The following is a 20,780-nucleotide window of genomic DNA, read 5'->3' on the forward strand; positions in this document are numbered from 1 at the left end:
TGGCACGGGGGCCAGGGTGGAGGCTTTTGGCACGGGGGCCAGAGCGGGGGCCGCTGGGGCTGGGGTGGCTTCGAAAGAGGCCTCGGAAGAGGTTTCACTTGTCGCCTTAGCGACGCGTTTCACCGGTCGTTTCTTGGTCTTCCTCGACTTGACAGGGGTGAAACCCTGGTCGTCGTCGGAGGAAGGGGCGGTGATGAGGGTGTGTTCCGACGATTCGTCGGAGGAGGCGGGGCGTTTGAGCGAGATGGCATCGAAGTCCATCTCGTGTCTCGGGGTGGCATCAGGGGATGCGGGTGAATCAGTAACGGACAGGGGATCCGTTACGGATTTTAAGGGCTCGCAAAGGGAGCGGAGTTTGACTGAGTCAAATGGGCGATTGAGCTCCTTGCTCAAGAGGGAGGACAGAGCCTCGAAAAACCTATCTGTTACCATGTAGGCCATGGTAACCTGGGATGCCTCCCTGCCGAGGCAGGGAGCTAACGGGGAGGGGGAGGGAAATGCAATTACCCCTAAGGGAAAGTAACTGCTACCGTCACCCTTGGGATAGCCCAAGTGCAGTGGGATCGGGTCTGCCGGTTTCTCTCAGGCCGAGAGGTCTGAGAAGCGCACCGGGTCAACGCTAGCTGGTTTCGTTGGCACCGTTAGGTATCCACCAACTCAAACGCGTCGGGACGTGAGTTTTGTTTATTCCCAATAAATTGGCAATAAACAAAGCACGGACCGCTATCGATAATATCGAGTAGGCGAGAACCGGCCGAAAGGCCAGAGAAAATTCTGGGTTAGGAAACACTAGAGCGCGAGCAGGCGGGGCTGCTCGGTCTGGCGTTCAAACGCAGAGTGTACACACAGATATAAAGCATCCATACTTATCCAAGCGGATTTTATATGTTACTAGTTGCCATATAAATAAAAAATGTTAAGGGTGAACAACCCTTATGTGTATGAAAAATAAGAGTAGATAGTAGCCGATTCTCAGACCTACTGAATATGCATATAAAATGTGAAAATCGGTAAAGCCGTTTCGGAGGAGTACGGTAACTAACATTGTGAAACGAGAATTTTATATATAAGATATTACCTGGCGTGAAATACCATATTTTAGTGTATATAAAATATAATAAAAACTTGTCAAATCGGAGGAAATTAAATATAACAGTGAATATAATAAAAGTTTTGAGAAATTAATCGAAGTTTCAACTAGATTTAAAATAAAATAGATACAAAAATTCTTACATGAAAGATTTTTTCATATTTGCACAAATGAAATATTCTTCAATTTTGACAGCCCTCGTTTGATACCCGTTAAAAATATTGTCTTTTAGATAAACAGTAACCCTTTGATTGCCGAGGGCCGTGTTTAGAAGTTTCAAGGGCCCGAAGTTAATTTGTTGATAGAACTGATAAAACCTTCAGTTCGTCTCGCTAATTGAAAAAGTTAAACATTGAAATGTAAATTAGATGAAACTGGAAATTTGTAATGTCTTTGAAAATTCACTATCTGAAAGGATTTTGATATAGACGTTTAGAAGTAACACTTCCGTGTTTTTCTTTACTTTGGAGCTTCTGTTATCATTACGACCGAGTAATAGGATTTCGAGTCTGAGAAGGAAAGCAGATTTAATTTAGGGGTAAGAGTAACGAACGATATCTTTCATTTCTTAACAACTATGTAGCTATAGGTACCTAACTTTGAAATTAAAAATAAACCGTGATTACGCGTCACACCGATTTTGTTTAGGTGACAATAGTTACAAACAATACCTCCTGTATCCTGGCAGTGAAACTTTAAATGGTTTAAGGTAATAGTGAAAACTAAACAGGCTTCTGGGTAAGCAAGCGTATTTCACGCTAGACCGCACCTGTCTGACTATCAGGTGAGATTGCGGTCTAACGTAAGCCTATAGCTATATAAAACTAATATGTGGACTAGCAGACTAGATTATGCTTAATTATCGCAGAAGCCTGTGGACACCAAATAAAAATAACGACAGAATTTTACTTAAAGTTGGTCATAGATGCTAAGGATTAATTTGGAATGCCGTCAGTAAAAGTATATACGATACCTACTCTTGAAATTAGTTAAAGGTGGTAGAATCCCTGTGATAACAGGAGTGTTAAACGCTGCTTTGTTCCGATTTAAAGGGTCTGTTAAGGAGACATACTTTTCCTAGGCATTCCAGCTTAGTCCTCAAGTGTAACCGACCTCAGGTAAGAATTCAATCTTACTTGGGGTTGATTGGAGATGTCCACTAGCGGCAGTAGCCACTTACCATCAGGTGGACTGCATGCTCGTCTGCTACTCTTATATTAAAAGTACAAATAGGTAAGGCAGTAGACTTCACATACATGCATAAAAAGCTTTTAAGTGACGTCATACATTTAAGGATTCTATAACCTTGTACCGAATTGAAGCGCAAATATGGTAGCATCCGTTTTATTATAAAAAAGGTATATCTCTCAATTCTTTGCCACAATTATTTCCCAAAATTAATAAGGAACCAGATGTAAGTAATTAATTGGGTTCTTACAGAGACAAATTATTGTTTTTTGACCGTCTGGGTCAGTTGTCATACCATTTTTATTTTTAAACCCACAAGAATTTAAGTACATTGATTAATAACTTCCTTGGCAGTAACATGAGAATGGTGTTATATTGCTGCCTAATATATGACTGACTACAATTTGTTAGTAAACTAAAATAATTGACAATCGTTGATTGAATTTTATTTCATTAAGGTTTCGAATAAAATAGGTAGGTATTTTCTGGCACATATGCTTAAACTTATTTAAGTGATATTTTAAGCTAATGACGTCATCCGATCACTGCAAATCGTTTTGTAACATGAAAATGGCATAGACAAATCATACTCAAATTTGTTAGAGTTTTGTGCTACTAACAACAATAAGATCAAAAAATCCAAAAGATAGAATTAAGTAACATGTAATGATAAAAAAAAACATTGAATTAAAACAAAAAACAACAAGAATTAACAGTAGTCAAAGATATAAGGTACAACGTTTCGTATAATTTATCTGTTAACTGATTACAAACTAATATTTATGTACAGCGCCATCTATGTAGTAATAGAAGAAGTAAAATATAGCCGTTAAATTCAATTTAAGTACTTAAGAATGCACGTCAGCAAAAAAGAGATTATCTTTTATCCTTAAAAAGTAGTATAAGGAACATAACCACAGGCATAAATAGATTAGTATTATAGTAATAAACGGTCTTAATGCTACATACCCGTAAGTATTAACTTCCAATCAGCCGTAAGTGATATGGATCGGACGAGGGTAGCGCGTAATTTGGAAACGGGAAAGAGGTACAGTATAATAATATATTATTATAATAAATTTAGTGGAATTAATTTTGACCTTCCATGTTAAAGGTCCGGAGTTCAAATCCCAGGCACACAGGTAATAGGTATAGGTAATAGGTATAATGTTATTTTTTTAATACAGCATTACATTAGTACATTGATACAGCAAACTTGCATGCGATCGATCTCACTATGAACATCATTATTTTCTAAATGCCCTATTTAGGTCATTAGATCGTCTTTTCGCCCTTTTACGAGGATCGTAATCTACTAGATACATTCTTCTCATTTGAGTATTCTTCTGTTATATAATACGTATATTTTATTTTAACATTTATTTTTTTCAAAGTCCAGTGACACTGTCCACTTTTGCTTTGTGAAACGGTATCGTTTGTCAATTTTTAATATTGAAATTCCTTTCGGGAACATAATAATCATGTTTTATTCGTAATACGATTACATTTCGACGGCTTTATTTATTTAAATAAATATTTAATTTGTCTGCGCATGAATGTTGTTCGTTTGTGTTTGGTTTTTTGCACTTGAATTGGTATTGGAATACAATGAAGTTTACGAAAAAATACACTATCAATAAAATAGATTTCCTTATCATACAAACAATCCTTTCATTTATATTATGTTTATACGTAAAATACCAATCTGAAATATTAAATAAACAAGGGGAAAATTAAGATGAAAATAGTTAAACAATTTTTTTTATAAATAACTGTACGAGCTCATTGTTGTATAGATAATAGATATCTACGCTTTATATCTCACTAGAAATATTGTTGTACGACTACCAAATTTGTAACATTGTAACAGACAAGGGATCCAAAAACGGTTTAAGCGGTAAAGGATTCACCAACGAGGAAATTTAACATAACATACCTCAAATCAAATTGAATGAGAAGATAATTAAAAGTAAACAGTCATTATTAGACACACATCTGCCATAAAATTACATGTGCGTTAACAAAGGTAATAGTATTTCGGCTTAGCGCAAAACAAACATGTCTTGATTAAGCCATGGGGACCGGTTTCTGCAACTTAAACAGGGGTGATTTAATTTGAAAAACCATCAAACTCGGACACAATGTCGAGTGGGGGAACGAGGGAATCACTGAATGGTCACTTAATTGACCAATAAATCACAGACTTGAAGCGTGAACCATTATCTACACGTAATAATTCACTCGCTGAAATTCTGGTATCTCTATAGATGGTAGCTTTGTTTAAGCTTTTAATACAAATAAACGGGCAACCGGTTCTCGAGTTACATTTTACGGTCCATTATGACGATTTTAAAAATTGGAATATTTAATATCTGGCGCGTGCTTATAAATGATGGCAATTAGAGCGTAATTCAATATAAAGTGGACATTATATTCAATTAAGCTAAGCAAAAGCACGAACTTATGTTTTGAGATGTAGATTTATATCACTGACTTGGTCCTTAGGAGCAGAACAAGCTAAACGTTACCTAAGTATTGTAAATTGTAATGTTTTAATAGTTGTTGTTCAGATTAGTTATTTGATTATATAATCGTTTTATACGAGTAATAAACACAAATGTAATTAAGTAAATATTCAAATAATGTTTATTCGCTCATTTCGAACACCCTTGTATTTCGTAAAAATAACCAATTGGTATTACTGGTTAAGCGATGAAATATTTCATTTAACCGGCTATCAAAATAAAATGCAAAATAAAATGTTTTGCATAGCCTTCGAAGTAACGAAGCTTATTGTTAAAGTACAACTTTATTCGTACAATTCAACCTTTCAAGAGTTTGCACAAAAATATCTTGGCGTTGATAAATGATACAGTAACTTCACAATATATGTTTCACAATGAATAGATTTCTTATTGACTATGCATGAGGTAAAATGTTACGACACCCAATTTTATAAAAACAGGTATAGAATTCTTGTTTACAACTTTTCATATATCGTATTCTTATATTCCAAGTATTTTAGAGGCAACGCCATCTGGTAGCTATTGGGCACACTACTGTAAAACGCGGTAAACTAAAAAGTTCCTTTATTGTCCGCCAGGCGGCAGCACGTGGCGGCGCCATGGAGCGCGACAGGGGGCGCTCGCGCTCAACACGAACTGTTCGAGTTGCTTGAACGAGTACAATGTTCCCGACTAGACGACCAGAGGGCAGTACTACCGCCGTATTTTTCTCAGGTAAGTTTTTAAAGGAAACTTGAGTAGGTAACATAACAGAACAAGCAATTAAAATATGATTTATTCAGTTTAGGAGTTACGAAAGTTGCATGTTTGTTACACAAGTCTGACAATTAAATTATTTGTTACGTTGATTCGCGTGGTAGTGCAGATCTTGTAACACAAAGATGTACACTTACTGTAAATCAGTAACCTATCTTTAATTTAACTTATTTTTAAAAGACAATAATATATAACCCATTTAACAAAATTATTACAAGATCAAAATTCAAGAAGCTTTACGTTAATAATTTCTCTGGAATGAATGTAACAATTTATTTTTTCTTGGGTGATAAGCCTTGATACCTGTACCAACCTATAATATATTTCAGTTTGTAAATGAGTTAATAGAATAAGACCGCATTATACAATTTAGTTACATGAGAATAAAATTAAGATTTTAGATGTCACTAAGTACTGACAAACAATGATTTACAAAAAAGTCGGTTAAAATGATTCACCATTCGAAACAGAACAGAATTCGGAAACTCATCCGTTGCGGTCAAGTTTGATTCGGTGAGAATTTCACAGTGCTTGCTCAAGGTAGGGTCAACAGTCACTCAGTTCGTTGGTAGCAGAAATAATCGGCGGAAGTGGTACGATGGAGCGATAAAATAAAGATGGAACGCTGTGGGGTGGCAAGCGGAGCATGTCGGAGTGAAGAATTCGCTTGTCACGATGTATCCATTGTTTTCTTTCTCCGTACATAGCACTAAGTACGAGTACATATCTAGGTGTGTTTTATGAAATCGAAGAAGCAAATGAACACGTAGTCGACTAAATGGTCAGTGTTTACTGCTGTCCATTGACATCTATAGTCAACCCCAAATAAGATTAAAGTTGTTGGTACCTGAGGTCGAGTTGATGCTTTGCTAAAGACTAACGACCGTCATCAATAATCAGTCTGCCCACTGTTTTGCCTACTAAAGATCACAATTTGATAATTTCTAGTAGACAGAAATTGACGATTTTCGATCTTTTTCTGTTACGGCCAGTAACTATTCATAACCACTGCCGTTAAAAGTCAAAAATATAGGTATATGGCGGTGGTGCTATTGAAGTTTATATCAATAAATGGATCTGGGCAACAAAAAAATCATAATTATTCAAAACTTTTTCCATTTCCTTAGTTAAGACATTACAGAAAGTTGTTTTGATTTGGTTGGCTGGAACAAAAGACGATCATTACAATATTCCCCCAACATTATATTAGCATTCACACATTAATATTTATAAGGTACAAGTGTTTGCTGGGAGCGCATTGGAACTGAGTAAAATTAGTGGGAATCTAATAGGAATGAAATCCGATATCGCGAAATAATCCGGGTTTAAAGATTTTATAAAGTAATTAGAAGTATTCGTGAGCTTTGCTGGTTTAAGAGGAATGATAGTACCTATGTCTAAAATAAAGATACTTATTAAAACTCCTTTAGCGACTTAGCTGACACGCTACTTTTGACATCTGCGATCCACAATTTAGCCGGTATTCGGAAGGTAATCTAACGCTAGAGTCCGCATATCTTTGAGCGTCGGTCGTATCTACTTTTTGACGTACGATGAGGCAAATGCATGATGCATCAATGCAGCTGCGAAAATGTGTGTTTCCCATACTGCGACCGAATGCGAGTCACCAAAAGTATAAAAAATCTATTGGGCCCTAAAGTTACTTGATCACGGTAGGAAATACTGATTGTCGCAAATCCGTTTAACTCAAGTCCTGATAATCGAGTGTCAGTTGTGATGGACCTATATATAAGTAGGTAATTGCTATTTCAAATGAAGGTAAGATTGTGGAAAAAGATGACACTAATAACGTGGATATCGACATTAGGTTTCCAGCTACCAATTATTTCTTTTAAATAAAACTTCAGAAGAATAATCACAATAACCTTACTTCGGGAGTACCTTAGTCGGAAAAGGAAGCTGCAACTCCTTCCAAGAATTCCATAGTCATTTAAAATGATGCTATTATTAAATAGTTTATAGTACGACGAGAGACTTATCGGCCAATTCTTCTAATAGAATAATGTTTATGCGTTCCGGCTACCTTTGATGTTATAAATAAACCTGTAAAATAAATATCCAAAATGTATGGTTATATCAAGTTTGTCTGGCCTTAGGTAGTAGATAGTTATTTATAACTAAATAAAGCAACTGTAGTAAAAATTGATTTATTTAATAATCTGATTAAAAAATAATAAAAATTTAACATTTTTTTTTGTATAAAAGGCAATTGTTACGAAATGAACTATATTCTAATAATCCTGTTTTTCAATTAATTCCTTATTATATTTGAATTTATTAAAAGATGGAAGTGAAATTTTTTAATAAAGCTACAAATTTAGACTAATTAAATTAGGTTACGTAATCTTTTCATCCACTTATATAGAAATAAGTTTAAAAAATGTTCGCTACTTTTTTAACCTTAATTTTCTCTTAATTGGGACCAGGCAGCCGGTTTGAATAACCGAATTCATTTAAAAGCAGGTTTAAAGCGTAAGTCCAGCAGAATGACCTAAATTTACTTTTTGCCAAATTCAAAGAACTGTGGAACAGCGATTTTTAATGTCGTTCTCGCTTATAAAAGTACTCGTAATGCGAAAGGTCAATGGTGATTATAAAATGTATAACTGTGCGACTTTTTGGTTTTCCATGTTGCTTCTTTACGGTAGAAAGAGTTAAAACAATATGATGTTTAAACAAACGATTTAAGGCGAGCTCATGACTTAATGCCAATATAAAAAAAGATGTTTTAAATAACAAAATTAAATAAAGCATTCATATGAATCTAATATTTTTGAAGATTTATAGAACATCAGATTATTTGAAATGTAAATTTTGAAAGACATGGTTTTGTTACAAAGTGAGACTTGCTGCGGACTTAACCTCTTACAATACCGTTAAATCATCTTAGTGGATTAAAGCATACACAAAATACACGTAACATACACAAATATTTGGCCGAATTAAGAACCTGCTCCTCCGTGGAAGTCGGTTAAAAAATAAGATTTCACATTATTTCGCTGCAATGCAGTTGAAGTTTTGAAAATAGCATTTGGCACTCGTGCAATGCTTCGAGAACATTTAAAAGAAGGATAGTAAAGAGGTCAAAGATTGGATACATGCCTAGAAAAAATAGTGCTAATACTATATGCAACATTTCAAGAAGAAACGTAGGTAATCTATTAATGTTTATTTATCTGTTATTTTAAATATAAAGAATTGTAACCAGGTACAAGTAAACAGGTAGGTATTTTTTTATATTAATACCAATATATATCGATGGTATCAATTGCTTTTTTATAAATATTCCATTACGGCTGGAGACATTGGGAAATGTATTTTTCAATTCATTGTATAAACACTTTAACAAACATAACATTAGCATCATCACGATATTATTTATACTCTTCTCTTGGTTTTACCATCACCAACAATACGTTCAAATAATATATGGTCTCCTGAATCTTTTTGATAAATTTCTCAGCGGTTTCTAGGCGATTAGTTCAAACGGTTTTAAGACAATTGTTCCCAGCTTTGTCTCACGATTTATTTTTATATGCGTCTTGGATATTCAATCCAGATGACCTGCCGACCGCAAACTTGACTATCGTTTTCACGCACGTATAATTTTTCAGCCAAATTGCGGTTAATTTTAATAATATTCAATTGATATGTACGTATATTCTATTTGGTTAATACTTTTCTGTAATCATAATATTGGTTGAACAGCGGTTCTCAGGAGTCATATCATTACTTAATAAGTATTCTTTACTTGTAAATCATGAAACGAGTACATGTAGTCTACCTAGTTTTAACTGGGCATTTGAACAAAATATATGAAAGGATAAGTTACGAATATGATAATAAAAATTAAAAAAAAACTATCCTCAAGACCTTTATAATTGAAGCTTTGATTATGCCCAAATTTTTTTTTTCTCATTAAAGGGTACCAATGCGTCTGGCACAATAACATTCAAATGTGTCGCAAACTAATTGTATAGTGTAATTGAGTAAACTACGAATAGGTTAACACACATTGTTTTACGCATAAATTAGAATTAATCAAATGTTTCTGATTTTAATCGTTCGGTAATATTTTCATCGAAAATAAATTAAGATTTAGCTATCCCCATGGCGATTTATATCTGACTTAATAAGACCTTACAGGACAGGAATACGTTCAATCTGTTTGTGAAATGTATTCCGGACGAATCGCATATAGTCTTCTACAGTTATTACCTTTGTTTGCATTACCATTTCATGCGGAGCTTTACTGATTGCGGCCTCCCTGATCTGATTAAATGTAAAAGTGCAGATGAGTTTCTGTACAACTGACCTCGTTTGTGTGATTATCGATTCCTTTTACTTTTATTATGCGAAACATCTGCCGATTCTCTGGATTTCGTTGCATATTTTTCATTCAAAATTTGCCTATAATTTATTACATTTGGCTTGGGGTTGATTTCATGAAGAATGCAAATCTTCTTCTTTCTCTCTTCTTATTGTAATATTTATTACTTCATTGCACTGATGTTCTTTAATTTGTAGGTTGTATCTTAATACAATATACGTATGAAGCATTTAACATTGCATTGTTTCTATTATATGAAAATATACATGTATTTAATTATGACTAAACATTCATTCTTTATTGTAATTACATTAGATGTCCACTTTATCAACACAAACACATTTATGTTAAATGTACATAATTACTCATTAGTAATTTATTTGTTCTAATCACTAACAGACAGCCAAAACATTTTATATAAAATTCAGTAATCAGCGTACGATTACCACATCTTGTCCCCCAAAACTGTAACACATTCTTATAACTGAGTTTATTTTGTGTTTTTTATCATGCACTCGTGTGTTATGTTCATCTTTAAAATCATCCGTTGTTTCTTCGATACAAACAAATATCAAGTAAGTACATAAAACACTTTAATATTTTGTTTGACGCATTTGTGTACAATACGTACGCATATAAACTAGACTAATTATTTTAATTGGAACTATTTTAGTATCGTGCTTGTAAATTAAGAATTTCGATTTCTGTTCTGGGTCTGGGTGTTTGTATATTCGTTTTTGTGTTCATGCGACATTCAAAATCCAGGAATAGTAATGTATGGTTATAACAAATGTTCAAATTCGTTTCAAAAATATCCAAGTCATTAGTTTATATAATAACGATGAGCTTATCAACGATACTAAAAATATTTATTGATGTGGGTGAGTAAAGGGTGTTTAGTGGGCGATTGAGTGTAATTTTACTGTCACCTAACGCATCAGACATGTTTGACAATCAGGTGAGGGTACCCGCAGACTCGGTTCGGTTGCGCTAACCACTATTACTGTAACGGTTTAAATTCCCTATACGTTTAGGGAAACAGAGGCTTACTTTTGTATGAAGTATAAATCGAAGTAGTATTCTTGATTTTTCAAAGTTCTACGTCTTACAGAAACTTTGCTGTGTACTAGCATTGAGTGATATTTCTTTATTTTATTATTATTTTTAGATAAGTCGCTGACATGTTAGTTTTATCTATTTGTGTGGCTAGTTTAAATTTGGTTAGGAAAGCAGTTAAAATCTTAACTCTTTTATATTAATGATCCTATTAGATTGATTGGTGCCAAAAAAATTACGTATTGACAAGTATGTCAAGATTACAAAAATGTACAGTAATTTTTTTTCATTTACCACATACTTGCAAACAACGAAAACATACTATCTAGTGACTACAATACTCAAAATTAACATAGTTACGTTACCACTGTTACTAATCTCATTTAAGTCGTGATTACGAAACGTTGGCAACCCACAGCGGTTACTGACCAAAGAAAATATTTTCTGTTGTTTGGTTAAATCGTATTTTCGGATAAAGCGCGGTTAACCGGCTCCGTTTTTTCTGTGCGTGCCTTTCGAATTTATTTTCGTCCGACTATTTTGGTCGCGAATTGTCCATGTCGACAATCGTGTACAAATATATCATCTAATTATATTTATTCAACGAGCTTCCGCCCTTAGATGTACACGTGTGCACTGTATCTTAACGATTTTTGTCTAGGAATATTAAAGTGTAAAAGTTATAGAGGTAATAATAATAAGATTTAAATCTACATAACTAAATTGATAAAATTTGGTATATGTGTTGTTCATTAACTAGTTCTTTCAAATTAGAAAACAGCAGCACAACATTACTAATTGGCATGAAAGAGGTGGCTCTGTAGTTAAACCGCAAACGGTGGAACCACCATGAAAAGTCCCTCAAACGACGCGCAAAATCGGCTTAGTTGTTTCAGAGGTGCCTTACCAATACGACCCTTAGCAACGACGAATTAAATCTGCTAAAGATCGAATCCTACACTGTACATTCAATATATCAGTGAGTTGTACAATTGTAATAATATCGAAAAACCGCAACATTGCAATAAGGTCGGAGAGCGGCACTCTCGAACCTCGACCTTACTTTGCATGATCGTTATACGAGAAAAATATACGTATCCGAGGCGTTCTAACTTAGTCCTCAGGGGTAGCAACACACTTGTGGTGAACCTCAGAGAGGAATCTTATCTTAGGTTGAATACTGATGTCAGCAGTAGCCACTTATCACCAGATGAACTGCTTGCACGTTTTCTACTTTTAAATTACATAAAAAAGGACTGAACAGAAATATAAAATAATCATTTTGAAATCCCCTTAGATATATAGATACATTATTTCTTTCATTTCATCAAGCATTTCTTTTTATAACTACCGACCGTTAAATAAAATACTTAATAATATTATAAGAAACCTTGTGAGCGAAAAATATCAAATTACTATGTATCTACTTACATGAGAACTGTTAAAATTAATCAAAGTTTTGGTTCATTATAAAATGTTCTAATTTTTATGCAGTTAAAGTTTACGTACCGTAGCAAACTGAAATAAACACGAATTCAACCAATGGGAATAAGCTTTATTTCTTCATCCAATAAATCTCTCCTTATACTTTACGAAATAAGGTTGAGAATTTAAATTGTTTAAATGAACACTTTCAAATTAACTATTAAAGATTTAATTGATACTTTCTCACAAAATTTTCGTAACATGAAATTCTTAGGTTGATGGGAATATTTACGTTTTAAACTAGCTTCTTGCTGGCGGATTCATTTGCGTTATATAGTACAATTAAAACATCTTTACTTCATCTTCTTAATCAACATTTTAATGATCCACTGATGAGCATATACTTTTTTACCCAATTGTGGAAAGTAATGTTTTTCGAGCGCATGTGTGTTTGTATGTATGAATGTCTTTCTTTAGCACTCCCAACATCCCAAACGGTTTGACGGATTTTAATATATGAAGTATCGTTTGATTGATCTAATTTGTAAGAGTGACTAAGTGTTAATTGAAGCCGTCGGGTCTTTTGTTTTTATAATAATTGCTAGTAGCTTGTAAGTCATATATAAAGTCAATACTCTTAGTATGAGTTTTTATTATTTGACTACTGAAAAGTAAACTATTAAATGCTGTGTCTGGGTTTTAGGAAACTAACTATTTTAGAAGCCATTGCAGTACTTAAGTGGAACTGTATGCTTTTGAACTGCAAAAGTCGAAATTGGTTCACTGGTTTTTGCTTGGTGCCTGAACAAACAAACGTAACCTCGTTTGAGTTTTACAGTAATACTTTGGATAATATTGTATGGGGCTAAATACTGAAAATTTTATTATTATTGGTCAAAAATGTTAATGACGATTCACTGTATTTAGCGTTAGGATTTTTTATACTATTGAAACAGCGGATTTAAACATTTATTTTTAATTATAGTAAACTTTAAATATGCTATTTTTATTGGAGAAGTTTTTATTACTTTGAGTAATAAATGTTGAAATGTTGACCTATTTACGTTGACCTAAGGTAGTAGTTAGAAAGTAATTAAAATTTAAAAAACATGGGTAATATTAACTTCACGTTAAAAATAATAAAGTCGTTAAAATATAAGTATTGTTTTGACATGTTTTCTATTAATGCTTTAATAAGTATAAATACACAAAATAATTTGTAATTCCAAAATCTACTAAATCAGATTAAAAAATATATATAGTCATAAATTTCTTTCACAACATTTTTGATGTAGGTATATTTGGATCGCTTTTTCGGTCGCTACCAAGTTAGTAAAAGCAAATATTAACTCAAGCGATGTAATAAATAAATTAGCGCAAATCGTGACCAAATAACGCCCAGAAACGCTTGTTAGCTCATAAATTGGATTAATGCTCTGAATTATTTCTTGGCATTCGATGTTATCGGAGTAAAAAACGTTACTACTCCGCAATGGGCGTTCTAGAAATTTCGTGTAATAATATTTACTTTTTACAAATTGACCGTAGAAATATAGCAAGTTAAATTTAAAGGATGTATAACACTGAAGTAACTTCTCGTAATTTATTTAAACTTCTGCATCCCTATTACAAAGATTGAACAGATTGTTTTGTGCCAAGAAATACATACATATCTGAAACGTTCCTTAGTCCTCAGTTATAGCAACGAATCTGTAGCCAACCTTAGGTTGGGCTCTAATGTATTCTGGGATGCTTATGGATGACAGTTGACATTTACCATCGGGGGGCCTACCACCATCTTTTAAAAACCATCATAGTTCAGGAAAGTTTTATTTCCTCCTTAAAACAGTAAAATATTCCGTCATACACAGTTGAACAAACTTAAGCCCTTATTAATTTTTCACTTATCTATTGTATAAAACCAACTGAAATCGTCATATTTTGCTTAAAAAGTTAAATTTACTGCAAAAAAAAGTAAAAGTATGATTAAAATAATATTGTTTTAAAAGATGGTAGTAACCCCCCAGGTGGGCTGCATGCTCGTCTTCTTCTTCTATATTATTATTATAAAAAGTTTAAACATAAGTATTGTATATGAGATCGAAACTGATGAGTCAATTAGATCGACGTATACTATTAATTTTTCTCACCCTTCCAATTAGAACAAAGTAATATAGAAGTTTTACAGAGTTATAGTGATTTTAGATTACTTCTTGAAAGCTCAAAGCCGCAATATCACAAAACCTATACGTATGTGCACCTGTGCACTAACGACCTCCAAATGAGGCGCATGCAGTAGCATAAGTGATGCATTGCTTACATAATCACTAGCTTAGGGATGCCAACTATTATTTACAGTGAGACTTTTATTATTTACTTCAATTTGTTCCGTATATCTAGAACATAAACAAGAATATGTTTTTTTTTCTTAACTACATTTTAGAAAATGTATCTTTCTTCGTTTATGTCATCATCATCATCATCAACCCATTACTGTCCCACTGCTGGGCACGGGTCTCCTCTCAGAATGAGACCCCTCGATCGAGAGGCCGAGTTTCTTAACCACTAGGCTATCACTGCTTTTTCTTAACCACTAGGCTATCACTGCTTTTTATTCGTTTATGTGCTTTTAGTGATATCCCCAATTCGCCAAGAGATGGCGCTATACGATCTGAATCACGCTATTGAAGTTTTCTCAATCATTTCCTCGCCTAGCGGATCTCCCTTTGCCAAACGCTTTTAATTCTAAAACTAATTATCCGATTTACATATTTTAATGTGAAAATGCCATACCGGATCACGTTTTAGAATATATTTCTTATAATATGATATGATTTTTCTTCGATTAAATAAACATCAATCCGCGGGAATAGTTTATACTGTAATAATAATTGCTACGCACTTTCTTTTATAGAACTATCATATATACCTAGGTACTCGTACTGTGCCCTTTCGAGTGCTAGCTGAGATAATGCTATCGATAGATTCAAACAACATCACTGGGCGACGTGATCTTGAGTATGCAAAATTGCAGCCCGACCCGCCCCGGTCGAATCAGTCACGTATTCACACCACGTATCCAAAGACAATGTTTGGTCTTTGTAACTTCATTTATTACACCAATGTATACATATCAATGGGTAGAAACTAAAAATCGATGATTGGTTAAGCAAAGACTGATATCAAACTTTTATAATTTTAAAATTAGATATACTTAATTAAAATCAATAATTATAAATTAGCTTTGCATACAAATCTTGAAAGAAAAAAAAAGGTTATGTATTTGGTTTAATCGTTGATAAAAATACTGAATTATACATTTAGCAACAATATTTCATCGTTCAAATATTTTTATAAGATTTTAAGTTCACGTTTTCAATTTACAACAATGCTGCAAATAGTTTTATAATATCTGTATTTACGATCGTGTTCGTGTCACGTAAAAAAAGACATATTTATGGTCCTTCGTTATGAAGCTAAACGCTAAAAAGTAATTAATATAATTAATTGACTTCGCTAAAACCCGCAATGGAAATAGACGGAGTAGTTAATATTCTACTAACCTTTGGGTAGATTAGATTCGTATCTCCGTGGTTTTAGGCATTATTAGCAAACATATTTAACTGTATACGTAGTAGCATTAATAGTAGTACTTATTGGTATTACTTATTAGTACTACTATTTGTCGAAACAATTATGTCAACTGTCAATCAATCAAGGATTTGTATGAAAATCTTGACAATGTCCATTCTATAGTAATATGTGTATATTTTATCTGCTTGATTATTATCTTCCTTATGGTTAGAGGTTAAGGTTAAAAGAACACGATGTAATGAGAGAATTATTAGTTATAGTTACGACCCTTCTAAGGTCGTAATTATGTTAGTTATACTTATACTGCAGAGAAAATATATTTTTTCAGTAACACAATTTGTTATTCACATCCAATATATCTAGTAAGTAGTAATAATATGGTTTCTTATCTGCCTTATCCCAACGGACCATAACAATGTCTCATATAGTTAAATAGCAACTTTATACTCATACATAACAATGGTAAATACATCATTTTACATTATTCTTCAAATTAGTGCACCATTGATTAAAAATAATGTGTTGACATAAACTGTATACGGAACAAAAATTAATGAATGATAACGCTAAGTTTATGTCTATAATTAACTGAGTTATATTTAAAGATGTGTATTTTATGTTATCGTAACGCTAATGAAAATACATCTAATGACTCAAACGTTTTAAATAGCGATGATCTAATTATTTTATTTTTATTTAGACAATCTTGGGAAAAAATACGAAATACTTATAGTTAAAGTTTATTATAACTATTTATTCCTTTTTTAACGTGGTTTTTATTGCGAGTATGATGGCATCTCTATATGTATATACTGCATGTGTTTTTGTTACATATTTCTGTTTCCGCTGTCCCGATCTTATTTTTGGGTCTAGGTTTAGTACACCCAGTACATCTGTGATTAATTTGAAGAACTTATTACAATTATGTATTTGGTGGCAGGTCCATGGGCTGCATTAGCCCATTTACATTAGGTGGATTAATTCAGCTATTAAAATCTCTGTGGCTAATTGTGATAACACCCAGGTGATCAAATTGGAATAGACCAGTTTACTTTCCAAAGTCATGTGTATTTTATAGGTAGCTTCACTACTTATTACTGTTGGCATTATTTTCAATGTAAGTTTACCATTAATAAGTAGGTATTATTGAGCGATAAAATAGTTTTGATTTAATTAATACAAGTAGTTAAATTGATCTAATCTGGTTAAAGGTCCGTAAATGCACAGACGAATTGGCTATTAACCCGTTTCTCTGCTAACCCGCATTTCAGCTGAGTGGAATGTACTTCAGACAGATAGACTTTCCGCCAGTCCCGATTAGTCTCGTGCCCAATAGTGATTTACAGTTAACAGTTAAATTAATTGATTTACAAACAGTCATTATCTATATATAAAATATAAGCGGATAGTTATACTCGTATATTACAACACCCGATTATTACCGATTACCCAGTGTAAGACGGGTGTGTACTTTTAAGTGTCTTTGAAGAGATACTTCACGAAGCGTTTCACCTTAGTTTTTAGGAATCGTAACTATGACCGATATTAAGTAGGAGTCCGATCCTATTTAGAATTGGTTATAGGTATCCAAGGGCGGCAGATGTCTCTTACCATTAGTGGAGTGTACAGACATTGGCTACAATTATAATATTGAGAAAAATATTAAAGTCACAAATCATTATTGTCTTGAAATTGGATATTTAATACTCGACCTCCCACGTTTTGTTTTATGTTTGCCGACTTTCGACATTGTTCAATTTCTTATTTGTTATTTGAACCCCTGTGGTTTTAAAAATAAGGGTCGAAAATTTCACATGTGAATGCAATTAGAGATGTTCTTAGTTTTCTTAATAAACAATGTAGGTAGATTTCCTTTTGCTTGGAACTATACGGAAAAACGGAGCTAAGTGTATTCCTATGAAAATTGATCACAGGAATGTAAGCATGATAGGTGGCTTTATACTTATTAGTTGTGCATTTGTAACTTATGTTATGTCATCGACGTTTTCATCCTTGGAACTATGTTGTGTTGTGTTGTACTTGTAATATAAAATGGTGTAGTCTCTTCCTTTACCGTTAAATTGATTAGTCATTGAAAATATCCATCTTAATGACATCACCGGACAATTGAAAGACGCAGTTTTCCTTTTCTTTGCATCTTTGAGACTGTAAAAAATGCCTAATGCTAAAATGCCTGTAAAAAGTGCCTATAAAAAATTGCAAATTTAAAAATATCTATCTTTGATTTTAAAGTTTTAACCATTACCTAATAATGATACAAAAATATAAATACACGCCCCTCTGTTATTAATTGTGTCTTTTGTATCAATTTTTAGAATTTTAAGTACTATTTTGGCTGGTTCGCTTATTTTGTAGCTACATTTAGCTTCGAAAATTTGGAGAATTTCTGAATCTATGATTTACTTGAACTTCCAAACTAGTAATATAATACATACTTACTTAGGTTGCCTTACCTTCCTGTCCGCAACACTTTTTCATCTTTATTAATCGTAAATCGATAGGTTCTGCGCCACATCCTTCCTCTAGATGCTTCCTGCAAAACATTTTGGGCTTCGGAAACAGCTGCGGTCATACAAGGCCACCTGTTGAATTGTCCTACCATCGAGGGTGACGTCGGCCCACTGGAGCCACAACCGGATGTTCCCACGCCACTGCACCACTCCTACATACAAATGCCTGGCCCATATTCGCAATTCGAATGGTAATTTCTTTCAATACACTTTCAGTATCGATGACATATAAATGTTCAATCTTTACCTTGCGTAATTAATGAGGTACAATACCGTTCATATACCTGGTATATAATAGTTAATCATAACTTAATACAATCTTACCTGAAGATACAAATGTTGTTTTCTTGGGGATTAAGTCGGAATGTCTCACAAGTCATAATATCTTTACCTTATCCAGCCTCTTACATAGCACCGGATTTTTTTTATTGTAAAGCAATTAGATGTGATGGTAACATTGCAGTAAACCATAAAAATCTTTTAAATTATTTTAAGATTTAATTGACTGTTACAACTTTAATTAAGTTTTGTGCAAAATGTACGATATCTCCATTACGATCTTGAACAATTGCAAGAGGTTAGAGTAACCGAATTAAATTCTTTCCCAAAGTGGTAGCTGCATACGAACGAAACGTTTGTAAACTTTTTGTTGTTTTCTTCAGCAGTTACATTCACCTGTTTTGTCTTGGGTCTGCATCTGAAGTTATAGTATCTATCTATCTTTATCTGCGTCATATCTGCGGAGCAATAAGGAAAGGGACGGAGTGTCTTCGTTGAACCGATGCCGGTGGAAGCATGTGGCACGCGCCATTCGGTTTCCGAGCGCACGCTAGTGTACACGCCGTGCTTCGTTTCGATAGCGCATTTTCACGCTTCGCTGTGTTTTGACAGATCCGGTATTTCGAATTCGGCAAAGTTAACTCGATCCAAAGGATACTCGATAAGTGCTAACAAAAGTGATTCATTAAAAATATTTAAACATTCGCATGGTGTTATTGAACTTCTTGTGTTGACGGTTTTTCTACGTGAATAAGAAGAGCGAAAGAAATCTAACCTACATCCAGAAAGCGACGAAAACGCCGGTGCGAAGTGAAAGTTTAAACTTCACTGTTTTTGTGAATCGTCGTGGGTCTGCAGATATATTTGGAGACTTTTTGCGAGACGGCATTTTCTAAGTCCGCGAAGATAATTGAAAAACTTGTACGAGTCGCATCTGTGTTACCCAGAGCGGGAATAATAGAAATTAACGATTTAGCGTAAGAATTGTCGAGTGCAAAGATAAGTTTATGATGATTAATGGTGCGTCTGTGAGGATGCGATTCGGAAAGCGCTAAGAGGTTGGCGGTGGCGACTTTTTTGGGCTTTATGAGGGAAAGAAGGTCGTTGCCTATATCCAGCGAAGTGGCGGTGAAGAGTGATAAGGATGGGACTGGGAGAGGGTTGGCTGTGAACTCAGTTTTGTGTGGTGTTGTTGATGAACTCTCTAACGGACGAACTGGGAGGCGCGGCTCGTGGGTCCGACACGCAGTCATGGGCGTCCTTAGATGGAAGGACTTGACAGGAGTGAGGAGTAGTACTCCCACGGAGCAAAAAGAGGTAAGCCGATGTTATGCCTGTTATAATAAGACGTTCAATTCTCAATTACACGTACTAAACGCCTTTCTGACTCACGTCTGCCCATGTTTATGATGTTTTGTTTATTTACGTTGCTAATTGACTAATTGTTTGTTTCTTAACGATTTCATTTTAAAATGCATTTCTGAATCCGTCTTCCTTTTTTTGCTTGTACGTAGTTCTGCTTGTATTTTTTATTTGAAATGTTTACCAAAGGCTAGGCTATTACTACGTTTTGTGGCTTAGTCTAAGATGATGCTTGTCTACAATATGACGTGAAGATGATTCACTTTTTATTTCTAAGTTTATTGATTTTACGTAAGCAAATTGCTTTTCCTGTTAATTTTGCCGTATTCATAGATTGAGCGAATACTCATGTCCGTTTGCGATAATGAGGGTCTCTGATAGTGAAATAGTTATTAGAAACATTTTAGTAATTTCATAGAATACCAGTGACAATATAGGAATTTTTAAAAGATCGCTGGTTCTTAAACCGTATAATTCCTTATAGGAAATACCTAAAAAAAACCTAATAAGTATTCATAACATAGCCAATTTTGATCTTGAAAATAAAGGTTGTCAGGTAAAAAATAAATATTTTGATACCTATAGATATATGTATTTGACAAATACCAAGTATATAGATACAA

The 20,780-nt window shown here is 33.8% G+C and overlaps 1 protein-coding gene across 7 annotated transcripts in view; it reads left to right on the plus strand.

Moving 5' to 3' along the window:
- The window catches only part of RapGAP1 (Rap GTPase activating protein 1), a 383,574-nt gene that overhangs the window by 230,683 nt on the left and 132,111 nt on the right, over window positions 1–20,780 (plus strand). For 5 of the 7 annotated variants that reach the window (XM_073088859.1, XM_073088857.1, XM_073088860.1 and 2 more), the window contains one exon: window positions 5,382–5,517. In XM_073088859.1, coding sequence (XP_072944960.1) covers window positions 5,382–5,517 — 136 coding nt within the window. Of the gene's footprint in view, window positions 1–5,381; window positions 5,518–19,503; window positions 20,113–20,780 lie in introns of those variants that run through there. The other 2 variants (XM_073088858.1, XM_073088862.1) reach the window with 1 other exon arrangement.

The sequence above is a fragment of the Epargyreus clarus genome, unplaced genomic scaffold (genome assembly GCF_041222505.1).
Source record: "Epargyreus clarus isolate Ecla_fem2 unplaced genomic scaffold, WU_Ecla_fem_2.2 ptg000027l, whole genome shotgun sequence".
Classification (NCBI taxonomy): domain Eukaryota; kingdom Metazoa; phylum Arthropoda; class Insecta; order Lepidoptera; family Hesperiidae; genus Epargyreus; species Epargyreus clarus.